Source organism: Stegastes partitus, unplaced genomic scaffold (genome assembly GCF_000690725.1).
Source record: "Stegastes partitus isolate 25-593 unplaced genomic scaffold, Stegastes_partitus-1.0.2 Scaffold1775, whole genome shotgun sequence".
Lineage (NCBI taxonomy): Eukaryota > Metazoa > Chordata > Actinopteri > Pomacentridae > Stegastes > Stegastes partitus.
The window spans coordinates 49,468-66,454 of NW_007579506.1; the positions used below are offsets into that span (position 1 = coordinate 49,468).

At 43.6% G+C, this 16,987-nt stretch overlaps 3 protein-coding genes across 3 annotated transcripts in view; all 3 read right to left on the reverse strand.

Moving 5' to 3' along the window:
• Positions 1–6,310, reverse strand: part of rif1 (replication timing regulatory factor 1) — a 45,043-nt gene extending 38,733 nt beyond the window's left edge. Inside the window, exons 1-2 of the mRNA XM_008302202.1 lie at positions 6,129–6,310; positions 5,655–5,695 (exon numbers count right to left, since the gene is read on the reverse strand). The gene's annotated coding sequence lies outside the window, so the exon portion shown is untranslated. The remainder of the gene's footprint in view (positions 1–5,654; positions 5,696–6,128) is intronic.
• A 1,031-nt stretch (positions 6,311–7,341) lies between these two features.
• On the reverse strand, positions 7,342–12,020 carry tnfaip6 (tumor necrosis factor, alpha-induced protein 6). The gene is made up of 4 exons (XM_008302204.1): positions 11,879–12,020; positions 8,106–8,364; positions 7,654–7,694; positions 7,342–7,574 (listed from the first exon to the last, which is right to left on the reverse strand). Exons 1-4 carry the CDS (start codon positions 12,018–12,020, stop codon positions 7,453–7,455), a joined length of 564 nt encoding a protein of 187 aa, XP_008300426.1. The 3' UTR covers positions 7,342–7,452.
• The window catches only part of LOC103372537 (integrin beta-5-like), a 44,247-nt gene continuing 38,961 nt past the window's right edge, over positions 11,702–16,987 (reverse strand). The window contains exons 5-6 of the mRNA XM_008302201.1: positions 16,441–16,607; positions 11,702–14,331 (exon numbers count right to left, since the gene is read on the reverse strand). Coding sequence (XP_008300423.1) covers positions 14,236–14,331; positions 16,441–16,607 — 263 coding nt within the window. The 3' untranslated portion in view covers positions 11,702–14,235. The remainder of the gene's footprint in view (positions 14,332–16,440; positions 16,608–16,987) is intronic.

The following is a 16,987-nucleotide window of genomic DNA, read 5'->3' on the forward strand; positions in this document are numbered from 1 at the left end:
TAGCTCAGTCTTGCTCTAATTGCTCCCCTGTTGAGTTTAAGATGACGTAGCGTGACTCAGGCTGATGGTGAAATCCTAGCAGAGCCTCATACGTCACCCTGACTCGTAGCTATCTGCTGCTCAGCTCTCGGGTTTATTCCTGTCGCTCTGATAAGTCACAGGGTGGGTCTGAGATTGTGGTTGTGAGTCAGACTGAAACAGTCGGTGTCATGCTGAGCTGCTTCACTTCTCCGTCACGTTTACGTCCAGACTGCAGAGTGAGTCTGTGCAGCGTCACCTCATGTTTCCTTTGAACAGGCGGCTTCAGCTTCTCCATACAAAAAAGATCACCGTTTGGCTTAAATAAACTGTTTTTCTATATTTACCAAATGTCACAAAGCTCCATTGTGGTCGTCATCAACACGACCACAAGCCGACGTCAGTGGGGTTAAATTCTGAATGACCACAATCGAGGATGTGGGCCTCCTGACCTCCTGGAAGCTGGACGAGGTTCCTACTGGGGATCTCTGGACGTGATAACAAGAGTTCATGTTTGAATCAGGTGGAGACTCCGGTCTGCTGTGATTGGTCAGTCAGTCTAGATCTCTGAGTGACAGAAGCAGCTGTAGAGAGGAGATAATGTGGGACTGAAGGCAGCCAAGCTACCTGCTAGCAGGAGCTACGCTAACGCTATGACACAAGTCGATGGAAACAGAACAAACGTCTGAACGTCAAAGGAGAAGTTTCAGGAGGTGAAAAGCAGAAGAACTCTCTGACGTAGACCTTTAATGCACAAAAAGCAGCTTTACACCAAAGTGAAGGAAAGAAGGAACCAGGAAGCTGAAGCTGGACTCACAGTTTGGGTTGTAGCAGTAGACGTCCCATCTCTCGCTCTTGTTCAGCCGGTATCCGTAGTCGATGATGCCGACCTTCCCGAAGCCACAGTTGGCTCCGGCCTTGACGATGGGATACCCGACACGTCCTTTATCGAACCATCCAGCAGCACACACATGAAAACCTGAAACACACCAGACGGACACACAGTCTTTGGTCACGTCGACACAAACGAGCTCCTGTCTGCCGCCAGCTGCAGAGGACGAGGCTGGATTGAAGCCTCACTCAGCTGTTGTTCTTGTTTGGGAGAGTCTAGCTCAGAGTTACAATCAGCCCAGATAAACCAGGACCTCCTAGGTGGCCGACAGGGAGGCTGGATTCAATCTCTGCCCTGGAAGCTACGATATTACTCTCCCAAGAAGGCGCTAACAGGCTTTTACAATCCTTGGGAGGCCGTTTAAAGCTAAGCACAGAGAACAACGGAGGCGGGAAAGCGTTGTTCCACTCGCTGACCTTCACCCCGAGAACACATGAACCTCCTCTCCTTCACGTTAAAAGCATTCCTGAGACGTGTCGGCGCTGTTCCATCACAGCAGCCTCATGTTTAATGTACTTCATGGGAGAGCGGCAGCGTAAACACGACGCTTCCTGCTGCAGAGGTCTCGTCATGTAAACTGCTTATGGAGCAGGATCCAGTTCTGAAATCAGAGTGAGTCACCGGCGATGACAACCTCTGGACTAGAGTTTGTGGAGACGTGTGAGTGTGCAGACCTATCTGTCGGGCAGCTTCCAGTTGTTGGTACGTGGCCAGCGTCCCGCCCTCGTACTTGCAGACGGCCTTGGCCTCTTTATACGTCAGCTGGTATCGTCCTTTGCGTGATTCTCGGTGGTAAACTCCAGCTGCTTGTTCTGTCGGAGAGAGACAACAAGAGATGAGCTCCAGAGAGAGTCTGATCTAAAGAGGCTATGGTCACCCAACATCTAGTCGGTGGAGGTTTGTGTTGGAGCAGAGAGCATTATGGGACTTTAGCTGATGAATGGGCACCATGACGACGACTCATGTGGCACTTAATGACCTCCACCCAGAGCTCATGTGGATAAACTGATAAAAACAGTGTCAGCAGCTTGTTTGTGTGTCTGGATGTAAATAAAAAATGTGGTTTTACTTTCTTCTGATGCAAAATGATTGAAAACCATCATCAGGCCAGAGTCTGACCTCAAGTTAAGGGTTGTTCAGTGTAATGTACTTAATCAAAGTAAATACGAACACAAGTTTTTAAGTTTACTATTTAAGTTTACAAATTTTAAAAATTACTTGAAATCTTGACCTCAAGGTGAAAAAAAACGTCGTCATCAAGCCGATTTAATGAAGTTACCTCAACTTGAATTTAGCTTTAAATCAACTAAAGCAGAAATTTGAAAATAAATTACAGTAAATATTAAATGAACAAATAATCAGAACAATGTTTGTGACTTTAAAGATTTATCTAAATCAGCAGATTACATTTATTCATTTATTTATTAACATGTAATGAAGTGGTGGAACAGGGCTCCAGCATCAGACTGTGTTAAAGCCACCTGATAAAAAATCATATCTGGGCTCCACCGAAAAACCATAACGCAACAGTCTGCATCAGTCTTTATTTAGTTTAGACAATTTCTAATTAAATAGTGTTCAAGCAACGAACTACACTGAGTCAGAGAAACCAGCTTTTCCTCTATTATCAAAGGTATTTTAGTTACTTCATGATTTATTTGCATAAACACAAGTTTTTAGTCGATTACTCGTAATAATTGGGTTGTTTGTAAGTGTTATGGACCTAATTAGCATAATTATGAATGCAGGTTTTTAAGTTGCTCCAATGTTTATTAGAGGAGACTTGAATTCATCAAGTCAAGTCAGATCAACCAGAATCTAGTTCTAACTAATGCAGTAATTCAAGTTTAAATTATATAAAATATTAAACGGATGTAAGGTTCTTATAGAACTTTGATCTAAATCTGTCCCCGTACATCCTTTGACTTGCTTCTTAAAGTGTTCTCATGTGAAGGGCTGTTTGACCTAAAAGTGAACAAAAGTCTGACTGAATGATATTTTTTCTGCTTCCGAGGCTCAACAACAGTTTGGTCGGTGGCTGCTGCTGCCGATGGGGAGTCCTCCGCTGAGCCTGCCTCGGCATGCATGACTGCAGAACTTGGCAGGACTCACTCGAAGTTAGCCACCGGTTGATATTTTGATCTTTTTAAACCCGTTTGCTGAATGTTTTCACACTAATTAAACTCTCGTGTTTGGAGCCGCTGCTGGCTCTGCTGTGCGAGACGGAAAAGGTTTCAATAAAGGTGCACGAATGCATGAGCAGAACGAAACGCTTCCATCGTCACCTCGTAAATCCCAAAGACGGAGTTGATGAAGTGAGAATCGGAGGCGTACGTGTGGGAAGGCAGCAGCTCAAGACTGTAAAGCATCTCCATGATATTACAAAAAAAGAGGAACGTTGTTGTTCTTGTGATTTTTTGGAAAGCCCTGCGATGAAGTCATCTCCTCATGTTTACTGCGTCACTCAGCCGACCCATAAACATGCAGCTTGGCTCACAGAACGCTGCTGTATAGGCCATTAATCCTCCTCACAGGCAGCCTTTATGTGGGAAAAACTCCTGCAGCGTTTGCAAAAAAAAAAAAACCTCCCTCATAATCGCAGGTAGCAGCAGCTGAGGTCAGACTTCATAATGAAGCAGGATTCATGTATTTAAAACGTGTGCTGGACCAGGTGAACACGTTACTGCAGGGATTCAGTCTCCAGCCAGTTTAAAGCAGGTTTTTGTTTTGTTTAATTTGAACCATGAATCTTTTACCTCCTTGAAACACACTGAACACCTTCTTGGTTGTTTTATTTAGTTTACTGTGTTGGTCTGCTCCATTTCATTTACTGTCTGGTCCACTTGGTGTTTAATATCTGCAGGACCTTGAAACATCGATTTAGAAAGCTGCTAATAGGTTATTGTTGATATCATCACCATTTATAAATCATGTGATTGGTTTAATCTTAGTTAATTATCAATCCAGGAACGTTAATTCACAGCTCACACGTGAATTTCAGTTCTGTGAAAGTTTATTCATGTTTAATAGACGACATATATGTAAAAGTTTCCAGTTTGATTTCAAAATAACTTCATCTATTTACTTCATTTTTACTTTATTTACATTAAAACAGCAAATACTTAGGTCTGAAATATACTTTAAAGTAACTACAATCCAGCTGACTCGGTCGCTCGGTGTATGAAGTTAATGTGAATTCACTTCATTTGATGGATAAAGAATTAAATTTGAACTCAGCGAGTGATTAATCCTGCATTAAAGCATCACTGATCATTCATTCGTTAGCTGTAGTTTCGACCACGTGTGAGGAGGAAGCTCTGCTGGAATCAGCTTCACGGTGAATTGCATCGTGTACATTTCCCAGGATGATGACCTTCCCACCAAAGAGCTCCCAGATGTCTGTGGAGCAGCAACAGTAACTCACCCAGCCAGATCGAGTTGTGAAATATTCCGTTTTTGAAGCCCCACGAGTGCGTCTCCGTCAGCAGGACGCTCAGAGTCCAGAGCAGAGTCAAGAGCAGCATCCTGCAGCCTGCAGAGGGTTCAGGAGCTCAGAGCTGCTGCTGCTGCTGCTGCTGCTTTAAATACCCACCGAAGGGGAGGAACCCAGATCTGAGGAACCGGCCGCTGCCCACTCACCTCCTCAGCACTGTGACACAAAGAAACAATGTCTGAGCTCAACTCAAGACGACTTCTGATGAAATATGTTCAACCAGCAAACTGCATCAAAGTAAAGGAACCAGCTTTTATCTTTACTCGTCGATCACTGAATGATCGGCAGCATGAACACGAGTTTCTGATAATTAGTGAAGAGGCACCACAGCAGTCTTATGAGACACTTAATGAGCTCCGTCCAGCCCACATGTGTTAAACAAAGTATATTTATAACCCAGTGGAACATGAAACAGCTGGTCTTACAGCTTGTTTTTGAGTCTGGACGTCAGTAAATATGTGACTATATGTTCTGCTGTGGTGAAACCATCCAAGCAGGATCCACCAACCAGCACCACTGAACTAAACAAGAGCTCGTAAACATGATTAATTAATGTATGAATGAGTGAAATTATTACAATTAAAACATGATGTCTGTCCTGCTTTATTGTCATGAAACTGACAGAGAAGCAAAAACCTGAATGACCAGGTTTAACTGTGTTCAGGTGAAGGAGGCAAACGTCAACTTCTGACCTTTAATAAAGTTATTAAACCGAAAAAATAAGGGTTGAGCTTTACGAAGCAATTTGCAGCGATCTTTCGATCAATCCCTGAATAATTAGCAGCATGAACACGATGTAGGTGGTTAATTAACAAAAAAACAAGTTATTCCAACTAGTGTTTCCATGAGGGATGTAGCGTGGGTCAGCTGCAGTACCTGGTTGTTCCACCAGGTGGCCTCTGACTGTTTAATGCTGGAGAGACCAGAGGAGGCAGACAGTTCAATGTTGGCAAGCAGACAGCATCATGGGAGTTTAGCTAGTAAAGAGCATAGACTGTATAACAGATGGACGTAGCTNGAGGAACATAGGAGCTAAAGTGGAGGAACATAGGAGCTAAAGTGGAGGAACATGGAGCTGAAGTGGAGGAACATGGAGCTAAAGTGGAGGAACATGGAGCTAAAGTGGAGGAACATGGAGCTAAAGTGGAGGAACATGGAGCTAAAGTGGAGGAACATAGGAGCTACAGTGGAGGAACATAGGAGGTAAAGTGGAGGAACATAGGAGGTACAGTGGAGGAACATAGGAGGTACCTCGGGGAGCTGCAGCGACGCTCTGGTCTCCTCCACTGTGTCTGAAACAGATTAGCAGAGCAACATGTGCACAGACCGGAAGGTTAGCTCAGGATGTAAACACACCTTTTAATTCACCTGCACACACGTTTAAAGAAGCGGAACCGGCGTGTCAGTGGGCTCGGCTGCTGGGCCGGACCCAGCAGCCGGACCCAGCAGCACCGCCTGGTTCTGTTCAGAGACTCAGAGCTCAGAACCGAAGCCGCAGCAGCTGCTAACGTTTACTAGCAGGTTAGCAGCAGCGTTAGCAGGCTGCAGCTAGCAAAGTTTCCCTGCGAGCAGCGGCTCACCTGCCCGCTCACCTGCCCGGGAGTTCACTCAGACCCACAACACCCGGCACACACACGGCTACCAGCCCAGCAGAACCCGTCCCCCGGTCGGCGGCTGTCTGAGCGGACACACCGCGCAGCCTCTGCCGGAGCTACGCCTGCTCACCTCGGTGTGAGTCGCTGGACGGGACGGCGGTTCCGGGACTCTCCGCTCCCCTGCACCGGGCTGCTCGCTGCTCTGTCCGGTGTTCGTGGCTCTGAAGCAGCGGTGGATGGTATCACTTTGAGCCTCCTTCCTCTGGTTCTGCTCCGCTGCTCCTTCCGCTGCTGGGACCCCGCGAAATCTGCTGGCGCCAAACCACCACGCCGACGTACGAAATTACCTTTGACCCGCCGCATCACACAGCGGTACCGCCCACTTTACCTTATAAGGAAGAGCAGCAACAACACTGACACTACGGTAATAAATATAGAAGAAGAAGAATGAGAAGCGAAAGAAGAAAAGGAAGAAGAAGAAGAAGAAGAAGAAGAAGAAGAAGAAGAAAAACGGTAATAATAATAAGAAGAAGAGAAGAAGAGCAATAAGAGGAAGAAGAAAAAGAAGAACGGTAATAATAATAAAAAGAAGAGAAGAAGAAGAACAAAAACAATAATAGAAAAAAAAGAAAAAATAATAAGAACAGTAATCATAATTATAATAGGAACAGTATTATTATTATTATTATTAAGAAGAAGAAGAACGTACAGAACGTAGTAATAAAAAGAAGAGAAGAAGAACAACAACAAAGATAATAATAATAATAATAAACAGTAAGTAGAAAAACAGTAGTAGAAGAAAAATAATAATAACATTAAGAAGAGTAATGACAATAACAATAAGAGCAATAATACTATGAATAATATGAAGAACAGGAATAACAAGACAATTATTTTTTTGTCTAATCTTGGATTTTTACTTAGATTTTGGATCATCTGAACATTTATTGACATTAGTGGCATCTAACCCAAACCCAACTACACACTGATTTATGTGAAAGAATCCACAAAGATTGGAGGCTTTAGTCTGTTTCTGTTCATCATATCTTTAAATTATGATAGTTTTAGCTGATTTCAATGCAGTAAAAGCATCGATGTTAATGTTACAGTTAAACATTAAAAGAGAACAAATTAATATTCGTAAATTACAGATTTTGATGTGGAGAACATTTACAGCTTTTATCTTTTTTTTAAGGATTAACATTAAAATAATATTTTTTTCCCTGTAATTTTACCAAACATTATCTGGACTATAACAAAACAGAAAAAAAGTAAAATAACAGCAAATTGTTTTACAAAAAAAATACAGTTTATGGTACTGCTGAGGACAGACGGAGTCAGGAGGGTTTCACTTGTTTTATTCCTTTAATCAGCTCTAAACACTCATTACAGTAAACGAGGTCACCAGTCACGTCATAAATACAGCATCAGGATGCAGCAGCGCCACCTGCCGCTCAGGTGAAGTGATGGGTGTGGTTGTGTGAGAGCAGCGATGCGTTGACAGCTGTGTACTGCAGCTGGAAGCCTCCGGCCGTGACCGAGGCGTCCGACAGGAACTTCAGCGTCATCACGTTCCCTAAAAACAGCAAACACAAGGTTTAGGTTCTGCAGGTTTGGACCAACGTGTCCTCAGGTGTGAAGGTGACGCCGCTCACCTGTGCTGATCATATCATCAGGTAGGTAATCACCACAGAACCTGGAGACGGAGGAGAAGGTTCACGTCAGACAAAGACTCTCCTCAGAAAACCTCAAGCTTCAGTCACAGGATACTCAGAACAAACAACTTTCTCTGTTAGTGTCTGTTTTCAGTTTGTTTTTTCAGAATCTTTTGCAGAATTTCCTGCATTTTGTTGTTTTATATGATGTAAAAATGAATGTTTAGAAGTTTTTAAGAGCCACTTATGGAAGAGTTTGCTGTTGTTTTACAGATCGTCCCTGTTTTGTTAAAGTACAGAAAATAATTAGTGAAATCACATCACAGAGAAAAGCATTTATTTAAATGTAAATCCCTAAAAAAAAACTGTTCAAACTGTAAATAACATTTACATCAAAAATCTGTACTTTTAAAGCATTTAACTTTCAATACTTATCAGTTTCTCCTTCCCACCTTCCAGCGAAGCCGGACACGTCGTCGTAGCTGTCGTAGACCTCCAGGTAGTCAGCCAGGCACGCCGTGTCGTCCTCCACGTCAAACTCCAGGAAGTTCAGCCGGATCCTCTGGCCCAGACGGACCCGGATGTGCCAGTAGCAGATCTGCTCATCCTGGTACTCGTCAGGGAAGCCAGGTGACTGGATGACCTTCTGCTGCTCCGTCAGGACGCCGCCGCACTCCTTTGCTGTAGGAAACACCAGAACAAACAACGTCTCTGGTCACGGCTTCACCTCTCACTTCACTCTCCTCTAAAGACAGACTGAAACCTCATCCATCCTCCTCCTGCTGGACCAGGGCATCCATCCTCCTCCTGCTGGACCAGAGCATCCATCCTCCACCTCCCATTTACTACAGGAGTCATTCTAGGTTCTGTTTATTCCTTTAAACCTCCACACATTTTGTCTTCTGAACCTTTAACTTCTCATCCTGCACCTCGACCTTCAGATCATAGAGTCAGCTGCTGTTTAAACCTCCACAGTCCAGGATGAGCACAAACTGAGAACGTTATATCATTACATCATAGATAATGGATGGATGGATGGATGGATGGATGGATGGATGGATGGATGGGTAAATGGATGGATGGATGATGGGTAGATGGATGGATGGATGGATGATGGATGGATGATGGGTAGATGGATGGATGGATGGATGGATGNCATGGAGCTACAGTGGAGGAACATGGAGCTACATGGAGCTACAGTCGAGGAACATGGAGCTACATGGAGCTACAGTGGAGGAACATGGAGCTACAGTGAAGGAACATGGAGCAAAAGTGAAGGAACATGGAGCAAAAGTGAAGGAACATGGAGCTACAGTGGAGGAACAAGGAGCTACAGTGGAGGAACATGGAGCTACCGTGAAGGAACATGGAGCTACAGTGCAGGAACATAGGAGCTAAAGTGGAGGAACAAGGAGCTACAGTGCAGGAACATGGAGCTACAGTGGAGGAACATAGGAGCTAAAGCGGAGGAACATGGAGCTAAAGCGGAGGAACATAGGAGCTAAAGTGGAGGAACATAGGAGCTACAGTGCAGGAACATGGAGCTAAAGTGGAGGAACATAGGAGCTGAAGTGGAGGAACATAGGAGCTGAAGTGGAGGAACATGGAGCTACAGTGCAGGAACATAGTAGCTAAAGTGGAGGAACATGGAGCTAAAGTGGAGGAACATGGAGCTGAAGTGGAGGACCATAGGAGCAGAAGTGGAGGACCATAGGAGCTGAAGTGGAGGAACATGGAGCTGAAGTGGAGGNTCTGGAGGATTCTGGTTTCGTATGTTGCGTGTGAGCCGAGAATGAATTCAGAATCTGGGTTAAATCAGATGCACATGTTCATCCTGGTGACAATGGCATCAAAAGCTTTGTGCCAGACGTCCTGGAGGGAAACGTTAGCTCAGCGTCGGACATCGCGTCTCATTTGTTCATGACTACAGCCATCGGTTCACATCTGTCACAGGGCTTCACCAAAACGCCGGATCTGCCACTAAATACAAGCTGTTAGCTGGAGTTGATGCACATTTTATTAAATATTTTGTCTTTGACTCAGCAGTTTGTCTATTTGTCTCTACTATTACACCATAAACAGTCATGAACTAAAGTGTCCATCCACTTGTAAAGACCATCTATATCATGTCAGTCTGGAGTTTCCAATGACTCCTAGAACTCTGAATCTCGTATCATGGAATCATTGAAACATGAATCTCTCTTAACTCCTCCTGAGTGATTATAACTGACAACAGCTGGTGACTCGTCTGAGCCCCAAGAACACCAAACCTACCATCAGGCATGGAGGTGGCAGCATCATGCTCTGGTTCTGTTCTGCTGCCAGTGGANCATTAAATAATACAGATTTACCTGAACAGGGTCAGTGTCCAGGTGTCAGCAGTTCCTGTTGCGGCCAGCAGGGGGCAGCAGAAGCCTGTGAACACACTGACAGGAAGCAACAAGTATCTGGAAAGTAACTAAGTACATTTACTCAAGTACTGTTTGAAGTATTGGTTCAAACACAGTATAAATATAATATAATATAATATAATGTAATGTAATGTAATATAATATATAGTAAATGCTGATGCAGGTCAACGGTGGAAACTTTCTGACAGAAACATTGAACACAATCAGAGACCTTTTAAACACATTTAACGTCTCTACAATCGATCCTCCATCAGCCCCTGAGCTGCCTGTCAGGAGGGTAATTAGGACATTGATTGTGTTAACGAGGTCAGACCTAACGAGGTTAACCTCCAGCCTTATCTTCAGGCTGTATTTTACTGTGGTCAGGCTTTCTGTTGACCGAGCAGCTCGTCCTGGTTGGTGAAGCAGCAGCAGGAAGTCAAAGCTCCTGACTCGTCTGTGGTCCTGGTCTCTGGGTGGAGATGAAGGAGGACTCAGAGAATCGCTCACTTGCATTGAAAGCATCCGGCTGAGGTGGTTCAGGAGTCTGACCAGGACGTTCCCTGATCGCCTTCAAGATAAATCCAGCTCAGAGGAGAACCCAGAACACACCGGAGGGACTACGTACCTCACCTGGCCTGGAAACACCTCAGGATGCAGCTGGCAGAGGGTCTTCACTGGCTGTCTGAACAGACTGAGGAACCGAGATGTTCAAAAGGTACTTGATCAGGTGACCAGGAACCCAACGTTCAGCGATGGAGAACCATCTCAGCAGCTCTCGTCTCTCAGGCCTTTATGGTGGAGCATCTATATGAAACACGCTTTGACATAAAACAGTCATGATGGAGTTTAAAGTTCAGCGAAGCACGGCGGCGACAGCATCATGCTCTGTGGAGGCTGGTCAGAGCTGAAGATGGATGAATTAAAGAGAAGAAAACCTGCTGCAGAAACTCGAGACATTTTAGCACCACAGGGAGCTGAGGCAAACAAAACCAGAGTCTTCAGGACTGGACCAACCAGAACCCGGACCTAAAACCAGAAGAACATCCGAGGAGAAACCTGGAAGTTCACAGAAACATATGAACAGAATCTAAACGGGACAGAGCAGTGAGGACTTTATTCATGAACAAGCTGTGAAGGTTGAAGACAAACCAGATGAGGCCTGTAGAGACTCAACCAAGAAGACTAGAAGCTTCTACAAACGACTGACTTCAGGATCGGAACACTTTTAGAAATAAGAGGTCGTATTAAACTACCAAAAACGTTATTTTAACTCTGCTGTGAGGGTATCGGGCCTTTACTGGACGACTGAGTGGATGGTTGTTGAACGGTTTGTCGACGTCTCCGGTGTTCACGTCTCCTGCATAGAAACACGACACAGCTCTTCACATGTGGACCGGCGGTGCTGCTGCAACAACGGCCCGACGGAGGCGGAGCTCCGACATGACAAAGCGATGTGTTAATTTGAAGTAAGTGAGTGAAGCATAATTACAGAGCGACTGTATAGAAGTTAGAACAACATGTCGGTCGTATCTGGGAGGATCCAGCAGCATCAAAGATCTCAAAGCAGCCTTTGAAGTGTTCAGACCTCAGATTTATGTCGCTGCTGCTTTGAAAGATCGAACATACGATGGATCCAAACACGAGAGACTCGCCGGTTGTTTGACATAAGCAGATTTATTGTGTTGCAGTGTTACATAAACATGGAGAGTTGTGTGAGAACCTTACAGGAGGAGCTGGATGTGAAGGTGGCTCCAGCAAACCCAGTCACAACAAGTCCTGTGGCGCCGGACCAACGCACCACGTCGTATTATTTACACTCTGGTCACACCGACTCTGAGCTTCTGCCACTTTTCCCGTCAGCCCGGCGACTCGGCCTCCTCCTCCGGGAACGCTGACGTTAGATTTATGGCCGCTCCCGCCCACCCACCCACTCCCACAGCCGGCAGGGTGGACACAGTCACAGTCCAGACACATTACTGTGCCCAGAGTCCACACCAGCCCAGAGAACCCAGCACCAGAGCTTTAAGGCGTCCAACAGGAAGCTGGTGATGCTCAACGCTTTTCTTATTGTCAATAAATCCAAGAAAAACACACAAAACCAACGCTGAAGTGGTTCTAAGGAGTATTTTCTGTCCATTCAGAGCCTGAAGGAAACAGAAATGAGCTGTTGTTGTTATTAATTTCTACCCATTGTTAGTATTTGTTGCTCCAACAGGCTTTAGGAGTTCCACTAATCTGGGAATGACGAAACTAAAAGCTCGTCTTCGTCTGAAAACTTTCCCGCATCGGTCGAAAAATGTTGCTTTTAAAAAACTGAGTTTGAAAATCACATTTGTGTCCAAAAACGTTTCTACAAAACCGAGTTCATGAGGCTGTCGCTGGTCCGACGCTGTCCGACTCGGCAGAGATGTCGGACATTGTTCTGAACCGAGGCGATTCCTCAGACGACGACTGACGGACGTTAAAGTGTCCGACTGACAGCTAGACGTCACATTCAGGAAGCCCTTTACAGTCACAGGAGTGTCTGGTTAACATCTCCATCGTTGTGCTTTGAAGACGACGGATTAGAATTTGTCACCAGCTGAAGCTCAAAACCTTTTGGATGAATTTAACGCTTTTCTAACAGAACAAAAGAAACTAAATCTCTAATGTTTTCCTTTAAGTCAAAAACTAATATTTGCAAATCGAGAAAACAGGAACCCGGTCGGATCAGGGAGAAGCACAGCGAAGCACGGCGGCGGCAGCATCAAGCTCCGGGCTGCTTTACTGCAGCAGGGATGGAGGGTTTGTGATCTGCTTTGTTATCAAACTATTAAAAATGCACCATCGCTGGACTCGTGTCAGCTCTGATCGACACGCCGAAGCCATCAAAGTTCATTTTAAATCAATTCCACAGACTGTCGCTGAAACTCTGAGTTCGTTTCGTCGCCAAAACGTCGTTAATCAGACGTGGATTGCATCAAAACTTCCTCATTCATCTTCATGTTTCTCAGTTTGTCAGAAAAACACAAAATATAAAAAAAAAAAACAGGGAAAAGCAGTAAATTCTTGTATTTGCTTAATAAATCAAATTATAAATCATTGTGTCAGGCAGCAAAACAGCGGCCCGTGGGCCAAATCTGGGCCTGGAGCAAAAACATTTAACATAGATTGTTTTCTCAGAGACAGAAGCAGGAAACAAGAGGAACATCCTCAGATTTCTGCCAAATAACAAACAGTGAAGATGGTTTCGTCGCCCCCTAGAGGCTGGACAGCAGGAAAAACCTTCCTGGAAACACAACAAACTTTTCTCACAAATCTAAGGTGGACAGAAAACAAAAATCTCTCCTGACACCTAATTCATCTGTGCAAGTTTTCTAATCCCAAGAAATGTTAATATGCATCCTGAAACAGAATTAAATAAGAAATCAGATCACCCCCGATGTTAAACGTGCACCCGGGAATCCAGATCTGCTGAATAACCTCCAATACATCCACTGGTTCTCATGTTTCACTGATGTTTTATCTATTTTGTCAGTATTTCTTGATCAGGGTCCAGAACGAGCCTTAAAATCACAACGTTTTAACCACAAGATGCCTCAGGTCGACCCACGTTTGGTGCTGGTTTGTAGAAGATATTGCAGCAAACCTGGAGGTCATCGAATATCAAAACTAAACGGGTCGGTACCAAAGAATCGTCGTTGGTTTTTTTGCTCTTTTTGTTGACAATAAGAAAAATTGGCTGAGAGGTTGAGGTGCTGGTGGTCGGATGCAGGAACAGGACAGAACCACACTGGAAAACCGTCACCGGACTCTGAATAATCTCTGTGCAAACCGAAGGTGAGACGTCTATTGCTTAGTAAGTGTTAGTACCGGAACACCAGCAACGTGTGCTTCTTAGTAAAGGTGTGAACTATGTGCTGCAGCTCAGAGTCCGTCGGCTGCAGCGTTCAGGCTACAAATGCGTCTTTAGTGTTTAGAAAAATATACAAATTGCTGCTGTACAAAGGCTGCTGGGACGAGTGGAGCTGCTCGGCCGCAGACCGACTCGCTGCTGCTGCTGGATCTCCACACGAAGAATCTCGTCGATCCGCTCTGCGAAGGTAAAAAAAAAAAAAAGGCCACAGATCCCCCAAGTCGGACACAGTTCATTCCAAGGATCCGTCCTCCGGGGTCCCGTGGGTCGGACCGGTCCTGCCGAGCCGCCGGATCAGTGGACGCCTCCGTTGTACGACTTCCCGAACATGTTGAAGTCGGTTTCTACGAAGTGCGTGGTGACGGCCTGCTTGTACAGAGGGTTGGAGGCCTGACGGACAGACAGACAGAGAAAGACCGACAGTTACCTCATCTGGTTTATTCCAACAAAATTCAGCTGAGAAGCTGAGAAACAAAAGTACACTGAAGCACGGCGGCGGCAGCATCATCCTACGGAGGCTGGTCAGAACCAAAGGAACGATTATTAAACCCGCTGAGGTCAAGTTTGTTCAGTTTCCTCCATTACTGTATAAAAAACAGTTAAAAACACAAAACTGAGCTTCTTATGAAGAGTTTTTCTCTCTAATAACAGTAAATATCTGTAAAATGAAGATATTTTTGCTGCTTTAGGACAAAATGTGTAATTTTAGAATCAAATTTTTTCAAACGGTTAAAGCGTACATTCTTCTTAGGTTTTACGAGATTTTAGCAGTAATTTAACAATAATGTTATTTTATTTGTATTATTTATGCTTATTTTATTTCATTATATTTTCATTTATTTATTCTTATTTTAATTCATTTTATTTTTATTTATTTATTCTTATTTTAGTTGATTATATTTTTATTCATTTAATCTTTTTCATTTCATTATATTTTTATTTATTTATTCTTATTTTATTTCATTATATTTTTATGCATTTAAACTTATTTTATTTAGTTTAATTTTTTAAAATTTTATTTGTATTTATTCTTATTTTATTTCATTATATTTGCTATTTATTTAATCTTTTTTCATTATTTTTTTGTTTATTTATTCATATTTTATGTTTATTTTAACTTATTTATTCTTTTTTTTCTCATTTTATTTTTATTTATTTACTCATATTTTAATTCATTTTATCTCATTTGTTTGTTCAGTTTCCTCCATTGTTGTATAAAAAGCCGCCGTCTGTGGTCTCAGGTTCACTCGTGACTCGTTTATTGATCAACTGTCCTGCTTTCTACCAATTGATCCACAATCTGTTAACGATTGGATGTAATGAAACGATCAACGAGAAGCTGATCCAGAGAATCATGACCTCCGTTACATCTTCAGTCTGTTGTACTTTTATAATCGTTTCTTTTATTCACTGATTTAAATCCTGCTGTGGGTTCATCAGACGTCCTTCTGACCCGTTATGAAGCGTGAACTCGTCTCAGGTCGACTTCCTGTCTCCAGACTCTGAGGAACTCTGAAGACTTTTCTGTTTTCTTCTGAATTCATTCAAACAAACTACGAGCTGAACTTTTTATTTCTAATCTTACTGTTTATCCCAGAACTCTGTTTCCATGTCGCTTAAAGACGCTTTTAAAACCTGCAAAACAAATAAACTGGACTGTAACCTCACAAAACGGTTTTATTAGCAGCTTCTGGCATCATAAATCAGGGAGCAGGACACTCCCTGATGTTCCTGTCTGGTTCTGGAGGAACGTTCTGGTCGCTCAGACCATCTGAGTTACGTCTAGAAGGTTCAGCAGCGCTCCAGGATGAATCTACTACCTCTGAACACGTTTCCTGTAAACACCCAAACGTTAAACTGGTCCAACCTGAAGAAGGCTGAACGTTTAGAGTCAAACCGGCTGAAGACGCCGTCGCTGGTTCTGTTCACAACAACAACAACTATATGAGACATAAAATGACTAAAACCTGAAGAGAAAATGGAAAAGGAACGAAAAACAATTGAAATGGGAACCAAAGTGGGACAAAGACAAACACAAAGAGACGCAGAACGAACAATATGAGACACGAATATAACAAAATGAACATAAATACGATGCAAAACGACCACAAAGAGACACAAATAGAATAAAATGAACATAAATACGACTACAAAGAGACAGAAGACGACTAAAACTAGTCACTAAATCACCAAAATCAGGACAGAAATGGCGACAACTGATCAAATGTCTACTTTGAGTGGAACCATCTGAAGTCAGAGACGTCGTCGGTGTTTCTGGATTTTGTTCAAACTGATGATAAACAACGTTTTAAATTAAACACGTCCCTGTTTTGTCACTATTTCTTTAGACCCAAAGTCAAAACAAAACAACACATTCTTTGTGTCTGTAGTTTCAGACTCTTTAAGGTTCTGGTTCTGGCTGCTGTTGGACTCTGAGCTGAAACCCGTTTCGTGGTTCTAAAGCGACCGGCAGTCTCCCCGGCCTCGGGTCTTTCTCACCATCTCGTATCGAGCTCGTGACCGGGCGCTCTGGAAGCGGGCGAACTCTCGGCGGTCGTGGATGGTGATGACGAGCTTCCAGGCGGCGAGCAGAACCACTCCCACCAGCAGGATGCTGCCCACCACCGCCAGCAGAACCATGAGGGCGTCCGGACCGCGGCTGCACTCTGGTGGAGCGAGAAGCACAGAGAACAGCGTTAGAGCAGGTTTAGACGACCCGGTTCAGAGTTCATCTCATGTCAGTGTCAGATCACTCTGCTTGATTCAGTTCAGAACATCTGTTCACATAAAGCTGCAAGAACAATGAATCAACAGCAAATGTCTGGACGATAACCGGATTTAACAGCTTTACGATTCAGTCTGTGACTTTATGGACACACATTTGTCAAAATACAGATTTTTGACATTTTTTACAGTTTGGTGGGGTTTTTTTGTTTTTTTTTTTTGTTTAAAATTGATTTAATAATGTTTTCAGCAATTAAAATATGATTTTTTTTTTTTCTGAGGTTTTACTAGATTTTACCAGTAATTTAACAATAATTTATAT

Excerpts from the sequence above, each read along its gene's own strand:
- tnfaip6 (XM_008302204.1), bottom strand. The coding sequence starts at position 12,020 with ATGTGTCTGGACTGTGACTGTGTCCACCCTGCCGGCTGTGGGAGTGGG. Across the intron at positions 8,365-11,878 it reads AAAAGTGGCAGAAGCTCAGA|AGACGTTGTTTGTTCTGGTG; the intron begins GTCGGTGTGACC and ends AGCCGTGACCAG. Across the intron at positions 7,695-8,105 it reads GTGTCCGGCTTCGCTGGAAG|GTTCTGTGGTGATTACCTAC; the intron begins GTGGGAAGGAGA and ends CTCCGTCTCCAG.